This window comes from Melanotaenia boesemani, chromosome 17 (genome assembly GCF_017639745.1).
Source record: "Melanotaenia boesemani isolate fMelBoe1 chromosome 17, fMelBoe1.pri, whole genome shotgun sequence".
Classification (NCBI taxonomy): Eukaryota; Metazoa; Chordata; class Actinopteri; order Atheriniformes; family Melanotaeniidae; genus Melanotaenia; species Melanotaenia boesemani.
In genome coordinates this window covers 21001674-21029220 of record NC_055698.1, presented here as the reverse complement: position 1 = coordinate 21029220, position 27547 = coordinate 21001674, and the positions used below count along the sequence as shown (strand labels likewise).

The following is a 27547-nucleotide window of genomic DNA, read 5'->3' as shown; positions in this document are numbered from 1 at the left end:
TGCAGTGCAAAGACCACAAGCAAGAAGACTCCGAAGCCGGGAGTAGAAGTACCAACATTTATCCTGGAGCTTAGAGCGAAAAGACAAGCGAGACCACATCTTTTGGTTCTACGGACTGTCTGCTGGAGCTCCGATACAAACCAATTTGTCACTCCGCTATACGCCAGTTTCTCTGGATATAGCAGCTAAACAAAGTTGGTAGTAAACTCTTTGGAGTTTGGTTAGAGTCGCTTTATTTTTTCTTTGCTTGTGAGAGTGGACTGCACTGAAACTTGGGATCGACCCGCTCTGGGTCGGGTTTGGACCTGGCGCATCCTTTCAGCGGTTTCAAACACTGCGAAAGTTTTGGCCAGACCGCAGATCTGAAGACTTTGAGTCGAGTCAGACTTTGAGATCATCTCAGCAGCTGCTGACCCGAGTCCAGATTCAAGACACCTGGACGACCGGTTAGAGAGCCACTGGCAAGACTGCAAAGAAGAATTTTCAAGGTAAGACTAGTTTTCATTACTTTACTTTTTTTGTCTAAACATGTTTCTTGTTTGGTTGAAGAAAAAGTTACGAAGTGAGGATGAGTTTTTGCTGTGTCGGTCGGTTTAAAAGTTGTGCGTCGCTGTCCGTGGTGCTGAAACTCTCCTGCTTGTGCAGCGTGTTTTTTACTCTGCTTTTGGTGTGTATTTCAACTTCTGTTTATACTTAAGTTGTTCGTTTTCTTGCACATCTGATATTTCCACAGTCTTTTCTTTACATTATGCTGCCTGCATCTAGAATGTTAATACTGTCATGCCGCTGTGTGAGAGCAGCAACAGAAAGTTATACCAAGGCAACAAGTCGCTTGATAGAACTTTCTGGTTGTATTTTCTGTTGTACGACAGATTTGGGTGTGGTTGTGCAAATAGTTAAAATGACATGTAACACAAAGCCATTAAGTTGTGTGCAAATGTGTTTTAATTTATGTCCTAAACAACTGAAAAGATTTGACAGCATCTTGTAAAGAAAGACTTTGATTTGAAAGACTTTGATTTAATCAAAGTTTTTCCCAGACTTGAACAGCAACAAGCAAAGACTAAGAAAACCAAGAAACTGGATTTCATTTCTAGTAATTTTATGAGACTCATCCCTGTTTATTCCTATACACGTTTTAGACTTTTCACATATCATGCATGTATAATTTTGTGTGTGTGTGTTTTTGCTATGGTACAGATTTCCAGCAAAGCTTTGGGAGGTTTTGTTTCTTGTACATCTGTAAGTCCTTGCACCAGGTGCAGCAAAAGAAAAATGTGAACAATTTGTGGATGAGTAATCACCTGTGCTACAAAAATTGCTTCAGCAAAATGAGAATCACTTTGAGGGATAAGAATGAGATAGTGAAATACTGACAATCTTATGTCATTCTTTGTTTATTGCAATCACTCATAAATACATATGCATACATCAATAAGCTTTCAAGAAGGGAAAAATCTTGTCTTCAACAACATTAAGCCAATGTAAGTTAGAGTGGAAAATCATAACCTGACCTGCCTGCATTTGTAGTGCAGTAATAGTAATTGGTGTATCTAATATTTGCATTACTCATGCAGAAATCAGTGTGTACTTTAGGCTCTCTCTTATATCTTTACATAGCTTTTTGGAAAATATTGCTTTTTGCACAACTTATTTAACCAGCTGCATATAGCTTGTGAAAGTGGCACATCCCCTTCCAAGTGTGTGCACAATTCTTATTGCTTTACAATGCAGGAGTGTTTCAGTTGCTTATGCACCTTAAGCTCTGAAAAGCTTGTTGTATCTGTGATGAGACAAACTATTACAAAATTGTATGCTCCTGCATAAATAGAAAGCATGTCACAGATGGCCAGTATGGACCTTTTGTGTTTTTCGCACTGATCTACAAAAAATAAACCCTGTCACCATAACAACAAACTTGCTTTTCATGCTGCTTGGTCTGCAAAATATGTTGTTGATGGGAGCAAATGGATAAGCAGGAGAAACAGACAGACAGGTTAGGGCGGGGGAACTCAGAAGACAGTTCTCCCACCACAGCTGGACCTTTCTTTTCACTCTGTTCCTCATCAGGTGCCCATTCATGGAGCTTCCGGTTGTCAGGGGGTGGGGGAGAGACACTCACTGATACAAAGTAGAGGTCTTTGCATGAGTTGTTCACAGAGAGGAGGGTGGATTGGAAGGAGGCAGAGGGAGGGAGAGATGTGAGGAACGTAATTATGAGTTCTCTGCATGAAAAGTGCAGGTGCTTCACATAGAGACTGCTGCTATATGCATCAATTGTGCCGCGGTGTCTCTGCCATGTCTTTATGATTAACCCCACGGTCACATTTGAATACAAGCTTTTACCGAAGATGTTGAAATAACACCTCCTGTCATATGCATACTATACAAGTCCTCATCACTTATCACTTATGTTTCACTGGAGATTGTGCATTTTATGAACAATACTGACCAAAAAAGAAAAAGTCTGAGCAGAATACTAACCCTGACTGCATGGGAAGGATGTTGCTGAGCAACAACATTAACCCTTCTCTTCTGTGCTCCAAGGAGCATATCCCATTACCTGTGTTGGTTCAGTCAAATACAAACTCAGAAAGCAACTGTTCACTTTGCTTTCAGTTACCAATGTATGTTATACAAGTGCAAAAGCAAGCGTCCCTAGATATGCATGTTTGCAAAAATTAATTGCATGAGAAAAGACAGAGTTAAGAGAAAAATTAAAGTAATTTGAATGCATTAAGCATCTCTGCAATAGAGCAAAATCTGCATAATTTGAACAGGTTTTAGTAAATGTACATGCATGTGCATGTATGCATTCACCATAGTATGCAAAAGATAATCATTTACATCATTTTACTTCATGCCCTGGTATGTAACACAGAACATATTTGCAATGCAATTTGCGAGATGCCACTGCAGGGTATGTAATCACCCCTCACCATAGACACCGATGAACCGTTTTTCCTGTTTACTGGTTAATAAAAAGACTGCATTACACAAATAATGGAACTACTAAGCATCTGTTGTTGCCGGTGGCGAAGCATCTATGGACGTCAGACTGACGCACACAGTTCAGTGTGTGGGAGGAAAAAGCAAAAGCTTGGAGATACCAGCTTGCTGTGAAGGACTGTAATTGCACTGCTGTGGCAATTATGTCCCAGAGAACTGTGCAGTTTAGATCAGTGAACATACCCTGAAACACTGTGATACAAATCAGAGGCAAATCCCTTTGCATAAATATTAGTTTAACAATAGGTCCAATTAATATGCATCTCATTTATATTGTGACGGGGGAAAAAGCATTGTGTTTGAAGAAAACTCCTACACTGCATACTAATATTGTGTTCTTTTCCCTTAGATGTTGAAGCATGCTAACAAACTTTTTCAATGTTTTTCTTCAGATCCCTCTCTTATACAGACAAGACAGACTGTCTGATGTTCTAAAGCCTACGAATACAATTCCTCAGAGGGGTTGCGAAGATAAGCAAGAGATCTGTAACAAGTGCAGTAACTTGCAACAAAGAAGTCAAAGAAAAAACCTAGTCAAACTATTCAACATCAACAACGTCCTCTACCTAAGCCGACCCAATGGCACGGTCAGCACTTCCCGGCCCCTGTGTGGCCCTTGTTCTGCTCTTCTTCGGTTTGACATCCTGCACTCCCTCTGGCCCAGCCTCTGCGACCTGCGCCACCCTGGAACAGAGCCGCTTCTTTGGTGTGTTCTCTTCAACAACCACTCTTCCCTCCACACCATGTTCCTGGACCCTCCAGAATCCCGATCCCCGCCGCTACACTGTCTACATGAAAATCACCAAGCCTACTGACTCCTGTGTGCCCCGCCAGATTAAAACTTTCCAGTTTGACTCCTTTATTGAGACCTCCCGCACCTACCTGGGCATGGAGAGCTTCGATGAGGTTGTCAGGCTGTGTGATGCTTCAACCACTGTCACCTACTTAGAGTCTAGCAAGCAGTTCCTGCAGATGCGCAAGGTGGCCCCAAGAAACGGACTGGAGATTGTGGGAGGAGAGAATGATGTTAGCGAGTTCAAGGCTGAGTTTCTGGTCGTGGGGAAGAGGAATCCAAGCATGCCTGCCTGCCAGATGCTGTGCCAGTGGCTGGAGAAGTGCCTGTCAACTAGCACCCATGATTATCCCTGTGGCATCATGAACACCCCCTGCCAGTGCTGGGAGGCCCCAAAGAGGAAGCCAGGAAGCTGCTACAGGGGTGGCGTCTATGTTGAGAATTGCCTTCCTGTTCCCAAAGACAATGGACGTGATGCTGAAATTATCAGTAAGTTTAGACAATCATTTGCTCACACCTAAAGAAAAGCTTTAAAAATTTGAAACTTAAAGAACAGCAAAGATTCTCAGGAGCTTACATCAAAGTAGCAAAACAAAACTGTGTTCTGCTGTTTTCATTGTTGTTTGTAATCACAGTTACTTGGCTACAAGTGGGGCTGACTGGCTGTGAGGTCTTGTTCCATAGGACCTCACAGTTCCTTCTCCAGACTTGCTAATACCAATTGTTTTAGGAGTGTGTCTTAGGACCTGCTAAGACTAATGATCCATGTCTGCAGAGCAAGGGTCTCAGGGATAGGGTGTGCACTATGCCACCACAAAGTAATGAGAAATGAATTGAAGTTGTTAGAGATATTTGCCAGTGCATCTTAAAGCCTAAGTGGCATTACCCCCTGAACCTCACACATTGCCCAGCTCTTCATTTTATCTGAGGAAGGCTTGTTGGTTTGGTGCTTGGCAAGGAATTAAGGTTTTTAGCAAGGGGATAGAGAGCATGTTTGTGTTTTAGACTGGGGAGGGAGCAGAAAAGAACACAAAGACCTCACACTCAGTTGGCTGCAGAAATCGAAGCGCTCCACTTGTGGTCGCCATAGCAACTTGTCAGTTGGCCTCACATGCTGCTCTGCTACGGCTCGCACCAAGTGGTTAAAAGCAAACGATCATAATTTCGCATGTAACATCTTTTGGTTTGAGTGCTCAGTTCTGCTCACAAAGCAACGTCCTTGCTCATTCTCTGCACATAAAGAAAATATTACTCACTTCCTGCTCTTAAACATGAAGTTAAAAAAAATGTTTGTGTAATCATACTTTTATGAACGCTTTTGCACAATGACAGTCATTTTGTTTCAAATTGCTGTCATTTTGAGCAGCATTGTTTCTTTCCAACTGAGCTCAATATCTGTCTTCTTTTCATCTGTTTCTGCAGAGGGCTGGGCTGGTTGGGGCCGCTGGTCTGTATGCAGCCAGGAATGTGGTGGCGGAGTCCAGGTGCGCAGCCGAACCTGCCAGCCTGAGGATGATGTGTGTGAGGGAACAGTTGAAGAAGGCCGTGCTTGCAACCCTCAGCCCTGTATTGGTAAGCCAAACTGTAATTTAGCAGGTAAATTATGAGCGCTCCTGCAGGTGGCTCAGGTTTAAAGTAATAATGTCTGCAATTTTCAAATTTTCTCAGGCAAGGAACGCAATAGGAGCCAGGGTCTGCGGGCTATTGTTGGTCTGAAGAGAGACAATGCTGCTGACTCCAACACAGGAGTTGTTGCAACACAAACAGGTGAGAAAACAAGATCATGTTTTAGATTTAAAATTCACAAAGTACAGGGCCACTAAGTAACAGTGTTGAAGGCTTGTTGTCATGACCAATTCATATTGTTCACAACAGATTCTAAAACAGATGAGTGGTCCACCTGGAGTGCATGTTCAGTTACCTGTGGGGAGGGCTGGCAGAGCCGTACTCGTCTCTGTGTCACCTCCCCCTTCGCCAACCAGTGCACTGGATCCCTGCGTGAGAACCGGCCATGCAATAACACAGCCGTCTGCCCTGGTGAGTGTCTGATTCTTCTTCTCCACTGTGAGTGAAAGGGGTAGAAAAGCAACAAAAAGAGTAAGAGGAAGACTTGGCTTTTTGTAGTACACAATAGAGGCAAAACCATTATCACATAATATTTTTCCTTTATACGGCAATAGTCACAAAGGAAAAGTAGCAGCTGAGTTAATGAAGTAGGGAGGAGAAAGGCAGTCATTATGTATTTATTAGACTAATGGTACCTTGAAGTTGTATGGATGTACCCCACCTAGGAGAGAGTTTGCAAATGCTCCTCATAGACATGAAGCTCCAGTGAGTTCAAAGCAACAGCTTGGCATTGTTTAAAAAAGCCACAATGTCCATCTCAAAGCCCTTTTGTGTTGCCTGTGTAGTGGATGGTGCTTGGGACGAGTGGACCCCCTGGAGCTTGTGCTCATCCACATGTGGCCGTGGTTTCCGTGCACGTACCCGCGCTTGCAAGCAGCCCCAGAATGGAGGAGAGCCTTGCAGTGGCCCTTCAAAACAAACCAAGTTCTGCAACATTGCTGTCTGTCCAGGTGAGTCAGGCACTTCAAGAGTTTGAGTATTTTTTTAATTGCTAATTTAAAGTCCGGATGTATCATCAAGGTCCCTAAAAATCCAAATATTGCCTCTGTAGGCTAGTTTGTTCTTTTAATGTACTTTAAAAATCTATAATAACTGACTCAGACAATGATACTTAACTCTTTATCTAACTGACTCAGATACAAGAGATAATTAAACATTTCATGGCATCACCATCATCACAAACAGCAACTGCAGTGGCAGGTTGATATTAAATCTGACTCATCAGAGCAAAACCCTCTGTAGGTATTAGTCAGTGGCTTTGTAACAGCAGCCAGTGACTCATGCTGTGTTCATGGTCACTCAGTCCATTAGAACTTTACTTTTTTCTTTTTCTGCCACCTACTCCTGTGCAGATCATATTTAACTTTAAGTCAAAGCTGCACTTTGTTTTTTGTTCGAATTCATCCTCACCAGATTCAGTAGTCGTTGCAAGACGCATACACTTTACTTTAAAGCAATATGGTTTTGTTGCAGCTACATTTTTTCATCGGTAGATGTCTCTGTGCACCACAAGTAACTTAGCAGAGAATATCCAAAGCCATTATTGAGAGGTGATTATGTCTTTCATTTGAAACCAAAAGGCTTAGGAAATTAAATCATCTTCAGCAGCCCATTTGGCATAATAGTATTTTTTATTTTGACCAGTCTTATTCTTTTTTAAGAATACACCCCTAATCTTTTTTTTAACCATCTGGAAAGGCAGGATTTTTAAAAGCAACTGTGGTTGATTTGTTTTTTTCTATTTCCATTTTTTTTATTATATGATTTTAGGCCCCTTGTATTCCCAAATTTAAATCACTAATAAATCCCCCATTCAGTTAAGTCAAATTAAGTGAACCAATCTGCATAATGCCCAAAAGGGCTTCAATGTGATTTGTTTTAAAGACAGTGGATCTTAGAGGTAGAAGGGTGCTTGAAGAGCTCATATCTGCGCTCTAATTTTCTGTTTCATTGAAACTCAGTTTAAATGGGCCATGTAAAATGTTAGGTTTGCCATGATGTCTGTGGCCTGAAGGTCTGTTTTGTCCTTGCACTGACTAATTCTCTGGCGTATATGTTCATCTGCTTCCCTCTAGTGGATGGATCTTGGAATGAGTGGTCTGCCTGGAGCCCATGCTCTGCCACTTGCTCCAACGGCACCATGCAGAGAATAAGGGAGTGCAACGGGCCATCTTATGGAGGCTCAGAGTGCCATGGAAGCTGGAAAGAATCAGCCAACTGCTTTCCGAGGGAGTGCCCAGGTAAAATAAATAAATAAATAAATAAAATTCAAGATTTGCAATTAGCTATGTAGATAAAATAGAAATAAATTAAGTATACCACAGTGCAGAATTCATGGTGATCAATATTCTCCACAGTTGATGGGCGCTGGCATTCGTGGAGCTCTTGGGGCAGCTGCAGCAAGACTTGTGGTGGAGGCATCCAGCAGAGACAGAGAGTCTGTGAAGGGCCTTCCTTTGGAGGAGAACCTTGCCCTGGTGAAACTGGAGAGCAGAAGCGCTGCAATGAGAAGCGATGCCCTGGTTAGTAGCTCGCAAACAATTGAAGTCCAATTACAAAACAAACCAAGTCCAAAAGCAAATAAATTACTCATCACACATGATTCTTTAAACCTTTAGAGCCCCATGAGATCTGCCCTGAGGAGAGCACTGGAGATGTTGTATGGAAGAAAACTCCTGCTGGGGACATGGCTGCCATTTCCTGCCCTGCCGATGCCTCAGGTACAATGACAATCCGTACAGTGTTGTTAGATGATGCTTAAATAAACATCAATCCTCTAAAAGTCCCAGCAGTAGCAAAAACAAGTTTCTGCTTTTTCTCATTAACAGGTCTGATTCTGCGCCGCTGCACCCTTGATGCTGTAGGGCTCGCTTCCTGGGAGAACCCAACTCACATCCAGTGTGTCTCTAAGAACTATGAGAACATTCAAATGCTGGTAAGCCCCTTAAAGCATAATTAAAATGTTAAATTCCTCATCTGTTTTCTTCTCACGTGCAGTCCAGAATTCATATTAACCTCTGACTTTGTGTCTGTAGTCAAGGGACTACATCTCCAAAGCACAGATGGGGCAGAGTGTGGATGGTGTTGCTGAGGTGATTTCACGCCTGAGATTCTCTTCTGATGAAGGGGCCAAATACAGTGGCGACCTCTTGGCTGTCATGGAGATCCTGAGGAACACTACTGAACTATACAAGGGAACCAGGCTGAGACTGAGCAATGCTGATGTGGAGGTAAGCATGAATCTGGAAAATAAGATCTGGAAAATACTTGGCAACAAGTATTCATATATTTAGAAACAATATCACACACTGTTTTTTCATATTCACTGACCAGAAATAACATCTTCTTACACCTCTGCTTCCATTTAACAATCTGCAGAATTACGTCCAGGCTATCAGCAACTTACTGAAGGAGGAACATCGTGACAAATGGGAGGAGGCACAGCGGGTACGTGATAAGAGGGTGTATGCGAGCGAGATTATATATGAGCAGGGGGAAGAAAATAAGTCTATTATGCTAAGATTCTTTATATGGGATGGGTGTGTGAAAGAAAAAAATACTGGAAGAGAATTTTCAGGAAGTGTGTTTGGGTGTTGCATTGGTGCTTATTAACACTCCAAAAAAGGCTTTATTTCTTATCCAAATGTTGAGTTGGAAAGAAATCAAATTGGATAACTGATAGACAAAAACATGAAATTGGATGTGTGGAATTTAGTCTGTTATCTATCCCTAACTAATTTGAGTAAACCCATTATCCTTGCAACAGACTCAACAGAACCTTTTCTAGTTTGATCAACAGTTGGCATATTTCCTAACAGTCGTGCCTTCCTATCAGTGTTCCTGCTAACACTCATGAAGTTTCCCAGAGTTAAGATAAGTCACAAAAAAGTTAGAAAAACAGTAGACTCCCACAGTAGAGAGTAAACACTTATTTGTGCACAAACTGAAAACAGACGGATGAGCTACCAAGGCCACTGCATCACTGAATCAGGGAAAATCACTACTCCCACTCTGCAATCTGTGTCTCCATGCCATCCTACATACTGATTGCTGTTGTAAGGAGACACAGCACATTGCATGCAAGCACACACCTTGCGCCCACATCGCTGCAGTTCTGCGTCAGAGACACGCAAGTCAGGCAGCCCTCCTTTTCACTGGAGAAGAGAGAGGGCATAAAAACCTGAGTATGAATCAACGGCCTGCCCATTTATGGCCATAAGGAAGTTCTGAGGTTGCATAGCAGCAAGAAATCTTCTTTTTCTCATTTTTTTCAGTCCACTGCTGAGTGCTCTGAATTAATAAATACTGGCTGGAATGGTGCAAGAACTGACTATCTAGATTTGAGCCACATCATATATAAATCATATGGCTTCTTTGCAGAATTAAACCATTTGTGTTAATAACATGTTGTGCAACCAGATGCCCCTGTCCATATTTCTGACTCTTTTGCCTCTTTTTCCCTTATTTTCTTATCCAGATGGGTGGCACCATCAAAGAGTTCCTCCGCACAGTTGAAGACTTTGTGAACATGATTGGTATGCAAATGAGCGGCTTTCAGGACATTTATGAAGTCACAGAGAATTTAGGTGAGTCCTAATTTCCTCTGCCAGCCCATCTCTGTTCATGTCAAGTCAAAATGATTTGTCCTTTCTACAGCTAGAGAATCCATCAATCTTAATCTCAGGCAATATAAGCAGCAGCAAAATGAATCAGTTATCATCCTGACAGGCTGTCAAGTCCATCAGCTGTACCATCTCTAAGATGTTGTGCAATATATTTTGCACAATAGATATGCCTAATCGGCTTGACACAAACTTTTTAATCTGTCAAATACTTTAAGAATAATGGAGTGTGAAATGTAAACGTCATACACTGAATCACTCATGTCTTCTGTGACTGCTTTGGCTCAGTGAAAGTGACATTCTCACAAGGTTCAGAAACACAGTCCATGAAACCTGAATGTACCTGACACTGTTTCCATCAGGTCATTCAGACAATTCACAAGGAAGTGGCTTTTACTAACATAAGCGCCTGTCTGCCAACCTTTGTGTCTGTCAGTGTTGAGCATCCACAAGCGCCCCACAACTACAAGCTCCAACTTCACCTTTCCTGTGAAGGGCTGGAGAGGCATGCTGGACTGGGTCAGAACCTCTGAGGAGAAGATCTCTGTGTCCCGTGATGCTCTCTCTATCAAACAATCTGGTAAGATCAATCAAATATGATGTTTTTTTTTTTTTTTTTAATTAAATGCAATCTTATGAATTTGAATCTAAGCATGTGTTCTGTATTTCAGATGGCAATGATGCTTTTGTGACAGGCATCGTCCTCTACAGAAACCTTGCTTCTATTATGTCCTTCCAGAGGTAATACAATTTCTCTGCTGTTATACTTATTAAACTGGCCCTCTGTGAAATATATCATTTAGTCACAAGATGGCGCCCCTTCTTCCACAATGCATTGCTTCTGTGTTTTTGTATTTTCTAACGTTCATGATCTAATTTTCCTTTCATTTTTGCAACATTTTGTTTCTCTGCAGTAACACTACACTACTCAACTCCAAGGTGGTGACCGTCATCGTCAAACCCACACCAGCTCTCCTGTCATCCCCCGTTGAGATTGAGTTCCCCCACCTGTACAATGTGAGTCCCTAATGATTAAGCAAACTAAGCCTTATGAAAAATATCAGCCCCCCTCTGGGTGTTTGTGCACCACAGTGCACAGAGCCTGACATTTTGCTGACATTTGCTGTGATACTGACTTTTACGTATACCTGCGGCAGCTGAAACTCACCAAAGATCACAGCACAGCCAAATGGTCACTTGATGGTGATGATGAGAGCATCATGAGCAATAATTAGTCTCTGCAGCTGATAAGAAACTGTTTTTAGTTTCATGCATGAATTACAAGGAAGGTGATGAAAAATGTGGGCAGGTGCTTGCCAGCAAGCTGTTGCATCTCACACGTTTATAGTAATGTGTCTCAGCCTACATATTTCCCTTTTCTACAGAGATTCCTCACACTGCGTTTTCCATCTGCCTCTTCTTTGCAGGGCACAGTAAATGAGACATGCCTTTCATGGGACGAGAGCGAATCGTAAGTGTTGAATGCTGTTGTTTATCTATATAAATGTGCATTTAATTATCACTTACATTCGTTTTTATTTTTTACTTAATATTTGGAAAGTCATGCATTCTAATATGCAACAAAATACACAGGCAGCACCTACAACCTCATTATGAACACTCCATAAAGGAAACAGTACACTGTTTGCATTTTGAGCCAATAAGAAATAAAAATGCAACTGCATGCACCTACCACACCTTTCCACAAGCAGAAGCAAAACTGAATTGAGAGGGAAAATGTAATTACTCATACTTTCCAAGGGAGGATGGTGTGCCTGTAGCCAAATTAGATTCATTTTTAGATAGCGGATGTGATTAATGAAAGGATAAGGACTGGGGAAATGGCACTGAGTCTGGCTGACAGCAGAGTTTTTGGTCAGTGTTTACTTGCAGGGTTACATATGTTTAAGAGCACTCAAATCACAAGAAGCAGTCCATTACAGCAGTGATTACAGATACTAATTATCTGCAGCTTTATATGACAGCAACATAGCCACTGAGGCTTTATAAAGCCTGCTTTACAATTCCACACACAACAAGCACATGTTACACTGTGCAGCTTTGACATGATCATTGCCCTCCGGCTGTCCTATCATACCTTGAACCAGGGTGGACTTGCTGGCAAAGATGCACCCCCCCTGTATTCACAAGTCAGTCAGGGCCTGAGGGGGATCCTCCTGGATCTGTTGCTTCAATACAAAAGTGCAGTTTTAGTGGCTTTCTCAAAAGGATGAAATAATCATAATTCATAATGCATTCATGTTCTTAACCTTCTGTAGGGAACATGCAATCCTTTGTCCCTGAGCAGGACAGGTTTTACTAATACCCTCATATCTTCTGAGGAAAAAAGTGCACATAACAAAAAAAAGCAGATTATGCTTATGATGACTTATTATTGTTATTCATGGCACACATACACAAAAAGGTCCATATCCAAATGAATCCTAAGTTGCAAATGATATAAAAAATCAAATCTGCTTTCTGCTTAAATAAATGTAATCTTATCATTAGAATTTGAGTACTCAGAGTAAAATCTACACCTTACTAGCCTGTAGCTGTTTTTTTTTTCTTTCTTTTTTTTCTCTCTACTTCTTTATATATTCAATCATTTTCATCTCAAATTCATAACAGAAAAAATTCCCTTAAGACACTCATGAGAGACTTGTCAGATCTCCCCTCTCCTAACCGAAAGCTGCCTTTCCCTCACTTCCCCTGTGCAGCTCCTCTCTGCTTGGATCTTGGTCTGCTCGGAGCTGCAGAGCTGTGCCCGTTCATTCATACAGAACCAAATGCGTGTGTGACAGCCTCTCCACCTTCGCCATTTTAGCGCGCATCAACTTCGACTCGGTAAGTCATCTATGTATTCCCAGAATGGGCTTGTTTTTCCCCTCAACTATGCATGTTAAATGTTTCCTGCAGTGCGCGTGTGAATGCGGTGCAGTGAGAACGAGAAGGACTTGTTGTTTTCGAGCGGTTTGCTGTAGCGCTTCTTTGTCTCCGTGCAGGTGCCTCCAAACGGAGAATCGCAGCCTGTATTCTTATTCAACATGTTGATTCATTGTATGAAGATTCTTAAATTAATGCCTTGCGAATTTCATATTGCCATGTTGATTTTATCGCTTAACAGTCTGATAAAGCTTTTTTTCTTTTTTTTACAGCATTATGATTCATAATTGCTTTAGGCTATTGCGGCACTGAGAAACATCTTATGTATGTTTGCAACAGAAGAAATAAAATTAAAAGATGTGGGCACCAAATTATTAATTAGATCTCACAAAAATGACTTTTTGTTCCAATTCGATTTAATTTCTGATAATACCTTTTTTAAAATTCAGAGTTAGTGAAAAGGTGCTTGCATGCCTCGTGCATTGATTACCAAAGTATACCATTATGCATCGCTCAATTTCATGCGCCAAAAACAGTGTGTAATTTACCCCTATAGACTGTGCAGTCTCTGTGCTGCTGGTCGTCCAGTTGCCTTGGTAACGGCTTCTGCAGCACCAACTCGGCCTGTGTAATTTTTGAAAACTGAGATCCTAAAGGGGGAAAAAACACAACCCCCACCCACCCACCTATCAACATTACCCACAGGGCAGGAAAAAAGGAAATGATCTGTCCATCACAGTTGAAATCTGATCAACAGATGCTAATAGTTTGAGGAAGTGATTTGTATAACTGGGTACTTTTTGTTAATCTCTATTCGTTGTGCAGGTAGGGGAAAAAAAAAAAAACAGGAATTAGGACTGCAGTTTTTTTCTGCTGTTAAACCCACTCAGGCTTTTCTTTTTCCCCTCAAACCTGTTATTTACATCTCAGTTGATTTGTTCTTGCTGTTGCCAGTGCGAACAGCGCCTTCCATATTTGTCCCACCCCCCAACATCCCGCAACAGTGAAAAGGCAGTGGAGCCAGTCATTCAGTCTGCTAATATCTCTGAATTCTCGATTACATACACCCCTGCTCCTCCTCCTCCTCTTTCTTCTTCTCCTGCTCCTTCAGCCACAGCAGCAAGACTCAAAATGTCAGTGAGGCAGACCAATGAGAGACAGACGTCTGGTCATGCACTAATGGTTGATTTGATGCCCCCCCCCCCCCCCCCCCCCCCTCCATCTTGCCAGCCTCTACATCCATCCTTTGATCTGTGCTGTGGACATTTTCAGTAATGTCTTCCAGGGAACGGCATAATAAAAACCAGTGAGAATCGAGAGGTAGAAATGGAGAGGGAGGAGATGTGTAAAACAGCTAGATGCTGCAGTGTGTCAGCTCTGATTTGATGCGGTCTCATATGCTGGAAGCATAATGGTCCACACACTAATAACAGCAGATGCCCTTGACTACAGGTGAAAATAGGAATTTCTCTGCACTTTTTTTTCCTACTAAATTTGTTTAAAACGAGCATATGTAATGTGGTCAAGGACAGACAGAAGACATGTTTTATATTTAGGTCAAACTGGCTGTCTGAATCTTGCTTACTGGCCAACGGAGCAAGATTCGACCCAGATTCATAGACTGAGAGGAGAGGGAACAGGACATACTGTATCAACTGTGTTATACCCCAGATTCAGTAAAAGCCAAGGCAATAGGACAACTAACCACTCTGTTATCTACCATCTGTTTGGGGACTCTTCTGATGTAGATTTTGAAACAAATTTGCCATACTAAATTAGATTTTTGGCTGCCATGGGCTGGACTTCACCATCTGTGGTTTAATTAAGAAGCACATATATGGAGCACACATTATGAGGGAGTGAAGAAGCCTTCAAGGCTAAATACTGCATGGTTTGAATTTGGTGACGCTATCATACTCCCACCATACAAAAATGTAACACCCTCTACCGGTGCTAATTTGTTACCTACAGATTTATTATATCAAGAGCATTTTCTTACTTACCTTTTGGAGATTCTTGGCTGGTTTCCCTTACAAAATATTGTTGTTTTTATAATCATAGTACTTCTCAGTCAGGGAGCATAAAAGACTGTTGTCCGGCTCAGCAAATGGGGCAACGACAACTTGATCAGGGGTGTTAGATTAACTCGAAGCCTCATTAGAGCCATGAGAGCAGGTGTGAAACAGACAAGGATTATAGAAGCAGTGAAAACCAACTGTTATCTGTAGGTGTGTTAGCCAAGCAGCAAGGCTTTTGTGAACTGTCAGTGAGCTGAGATTTGTGTGTGCAGCAGTGACCTACTAGCCCTCTGGGTGAATGAGCTGCATGGAAGACAGGCAATAAAACAACCCCTCCTCTGTTTAATCCACCAGAAGTTTGGTGCCAGGGCTGTTTGAAACATGGGACAGTCACTGCCGCTGGCAGCAGCAGCCGCTAAGCTGCTGTCAAAGATCAGAAGGGCAGGTGGCAGCAGATTAATGCACAGGTGATAATGGTCCACCTGTTTCCCCCCTCCAGGGATCTACAAGGAGCTGTTGGTTGGCACAAATGCACCAAAATAGTGAGAAAATCTCAAACGAGGAGAAAATCAAAAGAAGAGTGCAACGTGGCTGGCAGTAATTAGAGGTTTACAATAGCAGCTAAAACAAATGGCTGATTACAACAGCATATCCTTCTCACCTCATTTGCTGACTCAAAAGCTCAATGGAGAAAAGCACTGACTGTTTGTTAGGTGGCCGTTCCATCTTTTTGACATGCTCACCTTGAGGTCACCTTGCCTCAGCCGTGGCCTGATTGTGCCATTCAGCTGTTTCCCTACAGGGAGCCGTCTGCTCTTCCAGATAGAGCACACCCAGAGGCCTATTCTTTGTTGTGTGTGCTTGTGTGTATGTGTGGCTCCCATTTCTGGTTTGCCCTCTGCATGATTGTCTTTGTGTGTGCGTAATCATCTCTAAAATGTATGTTTGGTCTTGTCTTTCCTCTGCAGATCATGGACAAAGCACTGCTCCCATCCGTGACTCTCATCGTTGGCTGTGGGGTCTCTTCTCTCACCCTGCTGCTCCTCATCATCATCTATGTCTCCGTGTGGAAGTAAGTTACCCTACAAGCAAAGTTCAGCTATGTTAGCCTTTAATTTTATATGATGTGATATTTCGTATATCCTCCCTGTCCTTGCTAACCCCTAATGTCCTGTCCTTTTTCTAATCTTCAGGTACATTCGCTCAGAGCGCTCTGTTATCCTCATCAACTTCTGCCTCTCCATTATTTGCTCCAATGCCCTCATTCTTGTTGGACAAACTCAGGCTCGCAACAAGGTAAATCACTCTTCTATATAACCCAAAGCTCTATTATAAACTTCTCTCAAACGCTTGGATACTGAGCAGTGCTGCTTACACTGACTTCTCATCAGAGCGCTGTCTCCTCTATCTTTGATCCTGCAGGTGGTGTGCACTCTTGTAGCTGCCTTGCTCCACTTCTTTTTCCTCTCCTCTTTCTGCTGGGTGCTGACAGAAGCTTGGCAGTCCTACATGGCTGTCACTGGTCGTCTACGCAACCGCATCATCCGCAAGCGCTTCTTATGCTTAGGCTGGGGTAAGAGGCCGTGTATAAATGTGGCTTTTTTTCTGCTTTGCTGCATAAGTTTTCTACATAGTTTCTGTATCCTGTAGGCTCTAATTTCAATGCATATATCTTGTCTTGCAGGCCTTCCTGCTCTGGTTGTTGCTGTCTCTGTTGGTTTCACAAAAGCTAAGGGATATGGCACTGTCAACTAGTAAGTCCGGTCTCAGCTTTCTATTTTTGCATTTTATTTTTTCTCTGCATTTTTTTTTTATATCCATTTGCTTTAGTATTAATATTATCCCTCCTCCTCTCTCTTAGCTGCTGGCTGTCTCTTGAGGGTGGACTCCTTTACTCCTTTGTTGGTCCAGCTGCAGCTGTTGTCTTGGTTCGTATTCTGACTTTGATGTCCAGCCCTTTAGAGTAGATTTTCTCTTTTTAAATGCATTACCCATCTTTACATTCTCTCATCCAATGTTTTCTTTTTTAAACAGGTGAATATGGTCATTGGTATTCTGGTCTTCAACAAGCTTGTATCCAAGGACGGCATCACCGATGTGAAACTAAAGGAGAGAGCTGGGTAGGTCTTATTGATCTTCACCACACACTGGAGTAGTGTACTGATCACCCTTATCAGTGCTGTTACAGGGTTATTTATGATGCACTTTGATATCAAGCCTCACAATCAAACAAGAGGAGTTGAGACTTAATCTGCTGTTTTTTTCACCCTGCAGAGCATCACTATGGAGCTCCTGTGTGGTTCTGCCTCTCTTGGCCCTCACCTGGATGTCTGCAGTCCTGGCCATCACAGACCGCCGCTCAGCTCTCTTTCAGATCCTGTTTGCCGTTTTCGATTCTCTGGAAGGTTTCATCATTGTCATGGTGCACTGCATTCTACGCAGAGAGGTGAGAAAGGCAATTTGAAAATATGAAAGGAAAGGAATTAGAAATAAAAGCAAAGCTGATTTAGCCGTTTTCCATCAGGTTACTTGGGAAAGAACATGGTTGACAATATTTTGAATTCTCTGTTCATCCATTAGGTTCAAGAGGCTGTAAAGTGCAGAGTAGTTGACCGCAAGGACGATGGAAATGGGGACTCTGGCAGTTCCCTTCACAACGGCCACCCTCAGCATATGGTGAGTTTCTTGGCTTATTGCCTTTTTAATGTCTTGAGTGCTTCTTACATTTATCCCTAAATGAATATATGCATGCATTAAGCACTGATAGAATGTTTTTGCTCTTTTATTGGCAGTCTGATAATGAAAAGGATGGAGATTCAAGCAGACAAGGTAAACCCCTTTTACAGCAACTTCTCCCTTTTCCCTTAACCATTTTTCCATTTGCATTTCAACTTTTGTGGCACTTGCATTTAAAACATCTGATCTTACATAAAAAGAGGATGTATTTATTGAGCCAAATATTTAATCATTTTAAACCCTCTCCTATGATTTTTTTCCCTCAAAGGAATGAAGAGCTCCTCTGAAGAGAAGATGCCTCCTCCTCAGCTGCCTCTTCCCATGGGCTCCAACTTCCACACCCTGCCATCGAAGAGCAGTCACATGCAGGCAGTTCCCGAGTACTCCAGCCACACCCTCACCCTGAAAAGAGAGAAAAGCCGCCTGGCAGGAGGAGTCGACCCATCTTGTGGGAAACCCGTGTACGTCTGTGAGGGAGAGCTTTTCAAGCAACTGGATGCGGACCTCGCTCAGGTTCAGGCTGAGGGCAGCGTTTCTGATGGCAGCGGCTACGTTCTAATGCCCAACACTACCTCCACTCTGAGGTCAAAGCCTAAAGATGACCCAACAAAATATAACATTGCTGTGGAGCAGCTGCCACAGGCCAGACTCATGCACCTTGGTGGGCCCTTCGCTGAGCCCCAGGCAGCGTTCGGGATGAAGTCAATCCCTCCTGATCAAGTCAGCATGTCATATTCAGAGAGAGACTCGCCCATCCAGAATATCCACAACATGTCCAGCGAGTCTCACATCACCCATAGCAGCTTGGAAAACACCTTTGAGTCTATGAACTCCATGATGTCCAAGAGTGAGACCATCTCAACCCTCTCCATGAGCTCCTTGGAGGTAAGGGGACATGAAATGGTTGTTTCATGCATTCTTTTACAAAGTTATCTTCATGTATCTAAAACTAAACTGTTTCTTTGTTTCTCCCCCTTTTTTTTTTTTTTTGCAGCGACAGAAGTCTCGTTATGCAGAGTTGGACTTTGAGGTGAATATTATTCATTTACCGTTTCTGAAATTATAACCCATATGTTGATGTTTACTACATGTATCTCAGCAAGCACTGATTTGAAAATCTTTTTCTCACTTCTCCAGAAAATAATGCACACCAAGAAACGCCACCAGAACATGTTTCAGGACCTTAACAGGAAGTTACATCATGCTGAGAAGGACAGAGAGTCCCCTGCTTCTGATAGCAAGGTAAATCATTGTAACATTACTCTCATCATCCATTTCCATTGACACTCATTGATTGAGAAGCAGAACAAAGTTAAAAAAAATAATAATAAAGAATATCAGAGAGAATGACACCATTAAAAATTCTCTCTGATGTGAAATGGCCTTAAAAACCAATGTATTACATAATGCATTGAACTATGGTTGTCAGCACCTTGAGGTCATTTGAATAAGGATGTATTTTCTTCCTTCTTACAGTCTGTGAGATGGAGTGTGTCATCAGGAGGAAGTGACAAAACGAACCACAGCGTGAGTGTTTATATACAACCTCACAATCTCAAAAGTTATAGCCCATAGATAAGACGCACCTTCAAATTAGATTATCAGTACACTTGCCTCAAGGAGGAGTAATTTTCCCAAATGGCAGAATGACTCTCATTATTTGACCACCACCTTTGATGAAGCTCATTTCATTTTGACTAAATTAGGAATAGCTCAGGGCTGATGAGAGACACCAATGCTAAACTGTCTTCTCTTTGTTGTTCAACAGGACAAACAGCAGGCTCCTATGGAGAGGCCATGGGAGGGAGTCCGGGGAATACCACAGTCACCCCCTGCATGGGTGCGTAAAGACCTGGAGCCCCTAGCTGCCTCACCTCTGGAGTTGCACTCTGTGGAGTGGGAGAAGACGAGCACCACCATCCCTCTGGTGGGACAGGACATTATTGACCTGCAAACAGAGGTCTGAGGGGGAGGATGGGGGCAAGCGAAGCCACCTGATTTCACCTCAGTTACCTTTTTTGGTTTGGGAAAGGAATCCTTTATGGATAGAGTAGAGGAAGCCAAAAAAGGGAGAAAGTGAGAATGTAGGTCCCAGAATCAATGTCTTCAAACCCTCATCAAGAGCAGAGAAGGAAGAGGGGAGAAAGAGTGGAGGTGATAGTGATGGGATGTTTAATGTAGCTTCTCTGTGTGGACTCTTATCAGAGTGCTCTAAAGGTCAGAAGGGTTAGTGGAGCGATCAGAGGAGTCCATGGACCAGGACTGTCTGTGGTTCCATTAATGCCTCACTGGGAGTTTCCTGAACCTTGCAGCCTGGGTTTCAGAAGATGTGGTCGACATGTCTGTGCTTCTTTTTTCCTTCAACTTAACTTTGGAGAAAAATTAACTAACATTGAAACAGCGTGGCCTCCCTGTTTCTCGGGGGGCACAGCTGGAAGTCTTGGCAGAGCTTGCAGCCGAGTAACCTTCCAACAAGACAAGGCGAGTGTAAGGGGCCAGTTTCATGCTCCAATACTGTGCACTTTGGTAGATGGGCACACACATTTTGGCTTTGTGCAGTGAGTTTTTATTTTTATTTTTATTTTCTTTAGCCAGTCTGTGTTTGTTATTTCTGCTTCACACCTGGAGCCGCCACTCCAGAGCTAGAAATGAAACTCTGCTGAGAATTTAGCTCTTCTACTGGAGCCTAATCATCCCGAAAGTGTTTTTCACTGTTCTTATCACCATGTTTATTATGATTAATTCAGTGATTATTGCGAGTGTTATGATTAGCATTGTTCTTGTCATTATTAATTGTAAAGACTATATTTTTTTTTCATTATTTTCCTTAATGATTGTCGAGCTCAAGATATATTATTTTTGTACCATGACCTGCAACATTATGCTCTAAAACAAAAGGATTCAATGCATCCATAATGTGTTGTGAGCCCATATGAACTGCATCGGGACAAACATACTGAGTGGTGATGGAGGTAATGGTTGATCAGTCAACATTTCCTGGTTACAATACAAATGACCAGCACCAGGATGAACACAGACTCTCACAAAGGAAGAGCAGTGCAATCTGGAAACGCTGGATGGAAATGTGAGGAGACGGTCTTTCGCCTACTCCTCTCACCTGGCACAAGATGCAGGCTCTTCCATGTCACACATGTGGATTCTATGGGGTCAGTGCAGCCTTTCATCATCGCCCTTTTGTTTCTCAGCCTTGCAGGACTCTTGGACTGAGCAGAGCCTCCTGACGCTGATTTGACTTCCATTTGCAGCGTCAGGTCCTCAAGACTTCAACACATTTGTGTTTTCAGCCATCAGTGTGAAATAGTGCAATATGATGGGCGCTTGATGCTCAAGCAAGACTGATATTATAATTTAGGCAGAGATTTTTCTTACAGATATTTCAAAACTTTTGTACCATCTTCCTCATATTTAAAGAGCACATAGATGCTTTATGAGAATATTGTATAACAAATCTGTATTAGTAATTCAAGGAATTTATTCATTAGAGATTTGTTAGCAGAAGACTCCATATTTGGAGCTCCCTGTGACAGGTAGATAATTGTTCTTCTATAAAGCAAACATTATATAGAGTGAATGATAGCCTATGATTATCTCCTTACTGTGCTTCAGGATATTTGTTATTACTCTCAGCTCTGTAGCGATGGGTAATAGAACCTCATGTCTTCTTTAACAGCGTGTTACTGTAACTCAACAGTATGTACTACCAGCCAATTCCCCTGTCCCTTCAGATTTCCTTGTCCTGCCCAAAAGCCCGAGTCATACCTCGAGTTATTTGTATTGAATACCCATTTGTATTTTCTTGTCACAATGTTGTTTCTTATGTTCTGTTTTACCTCCAGTAAATGTACAGTTTTCACAGCACAAAATGAATGTGACTTATTTCTAATAAAAAAAAAACGTCTATATTACAAAATCAATTGTCTAGAGTTCATTAATTTAGCATTTTATTCCAAAGTGACTTTGGATATTTTGACATGAGTTGGGTGTTGAACCAGCAACGCTACCATAATATGAAAGGATGCGGTATTTGATTGTGGGCTTTAATCCGATTCAGAGCAGCTAAACAACCTCTACTTCAAAAATTTGCATTTTGACAGGTATTTCTAAAACATTGAAACAAGAATCGGCACCTAAAAATAAACGTTCACAAGTCAAATATCTAAGAGAAAATGCTGCAGTAGGTGTGAAGATTTCAAACTCTTGTCATGTTAAAGCCTCTGGCAAACTTTTCCCTCCTCTAAATATAGACATGATTAGCAGGTACATTAAACAGCAATCTTTTAAGATGAAAAAGGGCAATTCTCCTCTGTTCTATTTCCATACTTCTCGGAGAGGCAAATCATCACAAAGAAACAGGCTATTTGTGAAGGAGATTAATCAGAAAACAAATCTGACAGGGGCCAAGATCATATTTAAATATAGAAAATGCTTAACAGCTCAAATTAAGTTCTGAGTATTTTGTCTTCAGTATTGCTTCTTCATATTCAGCTCTTGTTTTTTTTTTTTTTTTGTTTTTTTTAATTGAACCAGTGCACCATAATTTTGCCGCAGTGAGTAAGTAAATGTAGATTTTCACCATGCATTTGTATAACACTGCTCATTTTATGAGGTCACCTTGACAGCAGACCAGCCTCTGAGCAAATGGTGCTTTACCATAGGTGTCATTGTCACTGCATTTTATATTTGCTACAGCATCATTTTCTTGTGTTTATATATATATATATATATATGTGTGTGTGTGTGTGTGTGTGTGTGTGTGTGTGTGTGTGTGTGTGTGTGTGTGTGTGTGTGTGTGTGTGTGTGTGTGTGTGTGTGTGTGTGTATTTTTTTTTATTTGTGGAACATTTTGTGCTAATTTATTTTCTCACCACAAGTCATCAGTGTGAATATCTATACAGTCTGCTAATGGGGATGATTCAGGGGACTAATGTTGGAGACAGTGTCGTAATCAGTGAGCAAGAGGATGGACTGTCAGAAAAATGAGCAGGAAGGTGTAAAAAAAAACAAAGATTAAAAAAAACATCAAAAGTCTTGGCTCATTTTGGTCACACTGGATAGCAGATGATTCAGATTATTATTGCTATTTTAAAAAGGCATGTGGTACAAAAGACGATGGTACACCTTCTGATGCAGATATCCTTATTGAATGATTAAACACTGATGTGGTGAATAATTTTAAATAACTGTCTGATACTCAATCTTTATTTGTAATTTTAAAGACATATTAGAAAAAAAGAGTTAAACATTTTGTATGTATATTCATGTAACTTTTTCACATGCACCCTGTGTTTTCAATTTTGTTTGTGTGTTTTTAAAAGTTAATTTTTCCGGAATTTATAATATAAGTTATAAGTTATAAGTGAGGTGTCCTTTGACCTCCCTTCAGCTCAGTTCAGCTTTATTTGTGTCACAGAATTTCACTCAAATCACTTTCAAATGCAGACTGCAGATTTAAATGAGTTTGTAGCTGTAATCTGGTGCATCTAACGTTTATGTCCAAATTAAATGCTTTCCATTTATAATAAATTAACAAATAGGCTTGAAAGTTACACACATACAAATCCTGTCAGTTTTTAATACTTCTGATTAACAGGAGACAGAGAAAACTGCACATTCTGAATAATAGTATGCTGTTTTAGAATACAGCCCTTCCTAGCCAATGAGCTAATTAGTAGTTTGTACAGTAATTAGATGTAGATGCTGTCTGTCTGTGTGTGTATATCAAACACAAATTTCCAAAGCTAATAACACCCAAAGCTCTCAACAACTCTCCGTGCTCTATCCTCAAGCACACACAAAATCCCTGAATCTCATCTCAACCTCTACCTGCCAGAAAATCCAATATCAATTAGTACCAAGTTGGCTAACAGCAAGCCTGTCCCTTAATTGAGGCCTGTTGCTATAGAAACACAAGATGTTCATCTACAAGATGTCAAGAGGAGAAACGCTTTAAACTCCCAAAGAGAAGTGAAAGAGCATCTTTTTCTTAAAGGTGATGTCCTAATGTTTGTTAGCAGTTCATTAAGTTAAGTGTGAGCCAAGTTAGTGGTCTTAATCTCTTGTTCTTAATGCTTCTATTAGGCTTGATAAGGACATATGTTTTACAGGTCTGCTACTTTCAGAGTGCTCTGGGTTCACAGGGAATGGTATAAAAAGTTTATCTGAGGATAACATCAGTAAAAATGAATAAGCAAAACATTGCATCTCATTCCTAACAGAAAGCTCTCTGCAGAGCACACACTGTTGTACCAGTTAACAAAAGAATTTAAAGTGTTAACCTATGAATGATGCCGGTAATGGTGTGTTCTCATTCATTTGACACTGAGAGGTGAAATTTTATCTGGGAAACTGGAAAGACATGGGTAATTACAGAAACAGTTTCTCAATTAAACCATTGGTGCACAGATTGATCAATCTATTAGTATCCCTGCAACCTGTAAACATATTGTGGAGCATGGCACAAGTACCACCAGCTCATGCGCTTCATATCTGTATGCTGTTATGTAATACCATGTCATTTACATGCAGGTGTTAAGCTTCAGTGTGTTAGACAGTCTGGAGCTTCTCAACTTGAATCTTCCTTAAAAGATTGAATTTGTCTATTATAAGTTACAGTGCTCAAAAAATTAGATTTGAGCAGTTTACTCCATGATAATTAAGCAAAGACTCTCAAAGATTATGTAAATGGTCTGTATTTATATAACGCTTTAACCCAAAGTGCTTTACAGTATACGTTACATTCCCCCATTCACACACACATACATTCACACACTGATGACGGAAGCTGACAGGCAAGGCGCAAATCATGACCCATCAGGAGCAATTTGGGGTTTGGTGTCTTGCTCAGGGACACCTTGACATGAGCTCAACAGGCCAAAGATCGAACCAGCAACCCTCAGGCTACAAGACGACCACTCTACCCACTGAGCCATGCGGCTCCTATGTGATTAGATTATCTTTTTTTATTTTTATTATTTTTGCAATAAATGTATTAATATCACAGCTTTTAGAGTGTTGGTGTATTGACTTGTCTTATATTCTAAGATACCGCTGTAATTTAAAACATTCACACTAAATTATATTATTAACAGTTTATTGTTTACAGTATTATTCTTCAAAAAAATCAAAGGAAGCATTTGAAAACCATCACAGATCTCAGCCCCTTCCCAACAGTTTTCATATAATCTAAAATGAAGCTTAGTGTAGGATTCTTTTGTGTTGCTCTGTTTTTGTCGCAAGACTGTGCTGAATTCAGGTCGTTAATCGAGAACAAAACTTCAGCACTGGAGATTAGCTACAGCCATTGTTTTCAGCTAGCACAGCATGTCTTCAGCTCTGTCTACCAAAGCAAGAGCTCCTCAGAGCACTGGTCTGTCTACTTCTGATCCCAGAAACGCTTTCAGGGTGTTTCAGTGTGTCAAAAGATGACAAATGGGCTCTCACTGACCTAAAATAAGAATTTATACAAAGACACTTGACACATAAACTTGCATTTTCCCTCCTGATTGTGGAAAATGAAGGAGTGAGATTAGAAGAAACAGTGATAAAAGACCTCAGTTTATATGACTCCTTTATTTCTGAATAGCAAGAAACCAGCTGTGGTGGGTTACAGCTGTGCTTGTGCGTCATAGTGAAATGCTGACACACTCTTGAGAATGGTTGCCTGTGGTGTATTACTGCTTTTACACGGCATGCAAATGCCATGGGCTGACTGGACTTGTGAAGGCTAATGAGTGTCTTTAGCGGGTATGCAAAGTGACATTTTCTACCACAGACTCACATGGACAGAGTCTATAAGACACCCAGATGAGCTTGAAAAAAAGAAAAATAATGACTCGAAAAAACACAATATATATGTTTATATTTTAACATATGTTTATTATAGTGGAATATTTTGAAAACAAAATAAATGAATGATTAATGGAAATCAAAATGGAGGTCTGGATTCAGAATCATACTCAAAATAAAAGTGATCACACCGATCTGATCACAGGCTGACCTAACATCTGTGGAAATTCCTCAGTACAATCCAAGATGAGGGTCTAGTGTATTTCATCTCCCAGACCTGGATCAGGACATCAGTCCACCCCTGGACAGTCTGTGGTGCGGCATGACGGCAGTGGATGGAACAAGACATGATGTCCCAGAGGTGCTAGATTGGATTCAGGTCTGGTGAACAGGCAGGCCAGTCAATAGCCTCAATGCCTTTATCATGCAGGAACTGCTGAAACCCTCCAACCACATGAGGCCAAGCACTGTCATGCATCAGAAGGAACCTAGGTCCCACTGCAGCAGCGTATGTTCTGACAATGGGTCTGAGGATCTCATACCGATACCTAATGGCAGTCAGGATACCTCTGGGTAGCACATGGCGGTCTATGCAGCCCTCCAAGGATGTGCCTCCCCCGACCATCACTGACAAACTGCCAAATGGGTCATTCTGGAGGATGTTACAGGCAGCAGAAGGTTATCCTTGACATCTCCGTTTTTCACATCTGTCACATTTGCTCAAACTAAACCTGCTCTCATCCGTGAAGAGCACAGGGCACCAATGGTGAATCTGCCAGTCCTGGTATTCTCTGGCAAATGGCAGTCAGGCTGTGAGGACAGGCCCCACTTGTGTACGTCCTTCACACCAACCTCATAGTGTCTATTTCTGACAGTTTATGCAGAAACATCCACATTAGCGGCCTGCTGAAGATCATTTTGTAAGACTTTGGCAGTGCCCCTCCTATTCCTCCTTACACAAAAGAGTTAGGGGTCTTGCTGCTGGGTTGTTGTCCTCCTTCAGCCCTCTCCACATCTCCTGGTATACTGATCTGCATGCATTGATATGCCATCCTGGATGAGTTGCACCACCTGAGCCACTTCTGTGGGCTGCAGACACCACCTCATGTTACCTCTAGTGATGAGGGCACTGGCAAAATGCAAACTTGACCAAAATCAGCCAAAAAGAATGAAGAAAGGAAAATGGTCTGTGGACACTCCCTGCAGGACCCTTTACAAGGGTTGTCTTGCTAATTACTTCTCATTTCCACCTGTTCCATTTGCACAATAGCAGGTGTAATTAATTCTCAGTCATTGTTACTTCCTAACTGGACAGATTGATATCCCAGAGTATGACTGACTTTGAGTTACATGCTAAGGATTATGAGTTCCCTCTATTCTATTTTACTTTTTAGCAATGTGTATTTTACATGTATACTTCCTGTTTCCTATAAAATCACAGTTGCATGTATAACATGGCTGTAATTACTTGTATGGAAATGTCTTTTACAATAACCCTAGCGATGAGTGCTACATGCTGGGTCTAAAACATCTCTGGCTCTAATTTTCCATCAAGCATTTAAGGTAAATTAATATATTCTGATTAGTGTTCATAGTCAATAAACTCATACTATACTCATTTTCCACACTCTCCAATTCCACCTTGTTATCCAGATATGATCACTTCCAGCCCTTTATAACTGCTTTTCACAGCTGATAAAGCAGTTGATAAACTGATGGATGGCATCACCATGATATGCAATCCTCCCTCTATTTCCTATATCTGCTTTGTGGTCTTTAGGGTCAACAGGTGGGAGTCACCCTTTCTGTTTCATCAGTCCAGAGGGCCAACACAGAGCCAGACAAACTTGCAGCCTCATATCTTTGCACAGTTTATAATTAAAACTAAACCAATTTGTGTCTTCAGACTGTGGGAGGAAATAAGAGCACCCCTCAAAAGCATATACAGGAATGTCACTGCTCAGGTTTGAACCAAGTCCGTCTTATTGTAAGTCAAAAGAAGTAAGAATGCGCTTAGTTTAGAGAATGAGACAGCAATTATGAGAGCAGAG

General features: G+C 41.5%; 1 protein-coding gene across 1 annotated transcript; it reads left to right on the top strand.

The window, feature by feature from the left end:
• On the top strand, positions 1-21625 carry LOC121628250 (adhesion G protein-coupled receptor B1-like). The gene is made up of 32 exons (XM_041967239.1): positions 1-488; positions 3402-4291; positions 5225-5374; positions 5471-5569; positions 5678-5839; positions 6214-6378; positions 7504-7668; positions 7786-7950; positions 8047-8148; positions 8257-8363; positions 8464-8658; positions 8807-8875; positions 9906-10014; positions 10487-10630; positions 10722-10791; positions 10965-11067; positions 11478-11521; positions 12771-12897; positions 15923-16026; positions 16148-16250; positions 16377-16527; positions 16639-16708; positions 16816-16882; positions 16989-17074; positions 17229-17400; positions 17535-17630; positions 17747-17783; positions 17959-18575; positions 18685-18720; positions 18828-18932; positions 19167-19217; positions 19459-21625. The coding sequence occupies exons 2-32, from the start codon at positions 3589-3591 to the stop codon at positions 19654-19656; spliced, it is 4572 nt and encodes a 1523-aa protein (XP_041823173.1). The 5' UTR covers positions 1-488; positions 3402-3588; the 3' UTR covers positions 19657-21625.
• Positions 21626-27547: the final 5922 nt, after the last annotated feature.